General features: G+C 62.6%; 1 protein-coding gene across 1 annotated transcript in view; it reads right to left on the bottom strand.

Annotated features, from left to right (window-relative positions):
• PTK6 (protein tyrosine kinase 6) overlaps positions 1 to 1,488 on the bottom strand; it is a 4,435-nt gene extending 2,947 nt beyond the window's left edge. The window contains 3 exon segments of the mRNA XM_024750169.1: positions 565 to 627; positions 629 to 706; positions 1,243 to 1,488. Coding sequence (XP_024605937.1) covers positions 565 to 627; positions 629 to 706; positions 1,243 to 1,488 — 387 coding nt within the window.
• Between the last annotated feature and the right edge of the window lie 226 nt (positions 1,489 to 1,714).

Below are 1,714 nucleotides of genomic sequence, written 5' to 3'. Positions count from 1 at the left end.
AGCAGCGGCTCAGGAAATGCAGGCGCCCTCCCCGACGCCCCAGCTCCCAAGCCAGGATGCCAGGGCAGACACAGCCTAGCCCCTGCTGTTCACGCAAGGGTCCGCTGTGCCCACCAGCTGCTCTCCCCACACCCCAGGGACCACAGACACCCCCATGTGGTTTACGCCTGCCCGAGCCAGCTGTGGAGCTGGGACACCCCCTCCCAAGTGTGTTCCCTCGCACCCCTGGGCCCCTGGTTCCTGAAGTGGGCGATCCCAACCTCTGGTGGGTCCCAAGAAGATTTTAATGAACTTTTTCAGATTTCTAGTGATCTACTTATTTTAATGGATTTCCTTCCATTTATATGAAGAATTTAAAATTCCCTTTTAAGATAAATGCATTTAGATAACAGCATGAAAGGAGAACGCCACCCGGACACTGCGGTAGGTGCCACAGGTGATGCAAGTTAGGGCGGCGAGTGGTTGGCAGGGAGGGCGTCAGGGCCCAGGGCTGCTGGGCTGCCCCACCCCCGTGAGTAAAGCCAGAAGTCCCTGGCCTGGAGCCCGCTCACCTCAGATGATCACCTTGATGGCCACTCGGACCTTGTCCTTCCAGAGCCCTTTGAAGACCTCCCCAAAGTAGCCGGAAGCCCAGCTTCCTGCAGAGCGTGAACTCTTCCCGCGGCCTCTCCCAATCGTCACAGTGGGGCAGGGGCTCCAGCGCACGCTGCAGGGACACGGGGCGGGGGCCCCCATCCTCGGGAAGGCAGCCCCTGGTCTTATCCTCAAATGTAGGGCCACGTCCTGCTTGGGAGGGTCCCAGTGTCCGGCACGTGGCCAGGCTCTCCCAGGGACTGCCCCAAGCCTGGCTGACCCCTGCTGTGTCCTGCAAACTAACGCCACCACCACCCCTCCCCCGCACCTGCTCTGGGCCAGCGACACCGGCCTGACTGCCACCCACACAAAACTGCCGTCTGGCTGCTCGCCTGGGCACGTGGCCCGAGCTCCCACCAGCCCAGAGACTCAGGACGCAGCAGGAGCACAGCTGACCTCTAGCTGGCCCAAGGGTGAGAGTGACTGGGCAAAGGAGGACACGTCCCCTGCCCACCGTCCCCCCGCGCCCGGCTCTGTACAACCACGGTTCCCACGTAGCCAGAGTCCCTGGGCTGAGTGTTCCCAGGGGTCCCCCAGCCAGTCAGGGAGTCAGGACCCACACCCACCTCCACCCGAGGGTTTGAGTCCCTGTTGGGGGCAGGGGCCTACCTTTCGGCGGGGCGAGGTCAGCCACAGGCCGTGGGACAGGCTCTGGGCCTCGTGGTGGTCCACGAGCTTGGGTAGGCTGGGGAAGGACACAGCCTCGTTGAGGTGCAACTGGCCGTCCTGCCACCAGATCTTGTAGTGGCAAACGGTCTGCTGGTCCCGCACCGGACGGAGGGGACGCTTGTGAACAGGCGCTGAGAGAGGCCCACTGGCAGGGATGGGGCCAGAGATGGCGGAGGTCCAGGACATGCCTGACCCAGAGCAGGAGGGGAGACTGCTCTGCCGCCCAGCCCCTCTCTGTGGGTGGGCCGCAGGGCTGCGGGCAGCTTCCTCTCACCACTTCCCAGGTGCCAGCCTCCCTCTCAACCTTCAGATAGCACCCCCTTTCCAAATAATCCAACTCTTAAGTTTCAGACCCCTAAATAACGACACAACAGCTACAACTTACAGAGTTAGCGCCCAGGGCGCCCACGCA

Source organism: Neophocaena asiaeorientalis, unplaced genomic scaffold (genome assembly GCF_003031525.2).
Source record: "Neophocaena asiaeorientalis asiaeorientalis breed wild unplaced genomic scaffold, Neophocaena_asiaeorientalis_V1.1 scaffold606, whole genome shotgun sequence".
Taxonomy (NCBI): domain Eukaryota; kingdom Metazoa; phylum Chordata; class Mammalia; order Artiodactyla; family Phocoenidae; genus Neophocaena; species Neophocaena asiaeorientalis.
The sequence above is the reverse complement of the archived record's forward strand: the minus strand, read 5'-3'. Positions and strand labels throughout refer to the sequence as shown.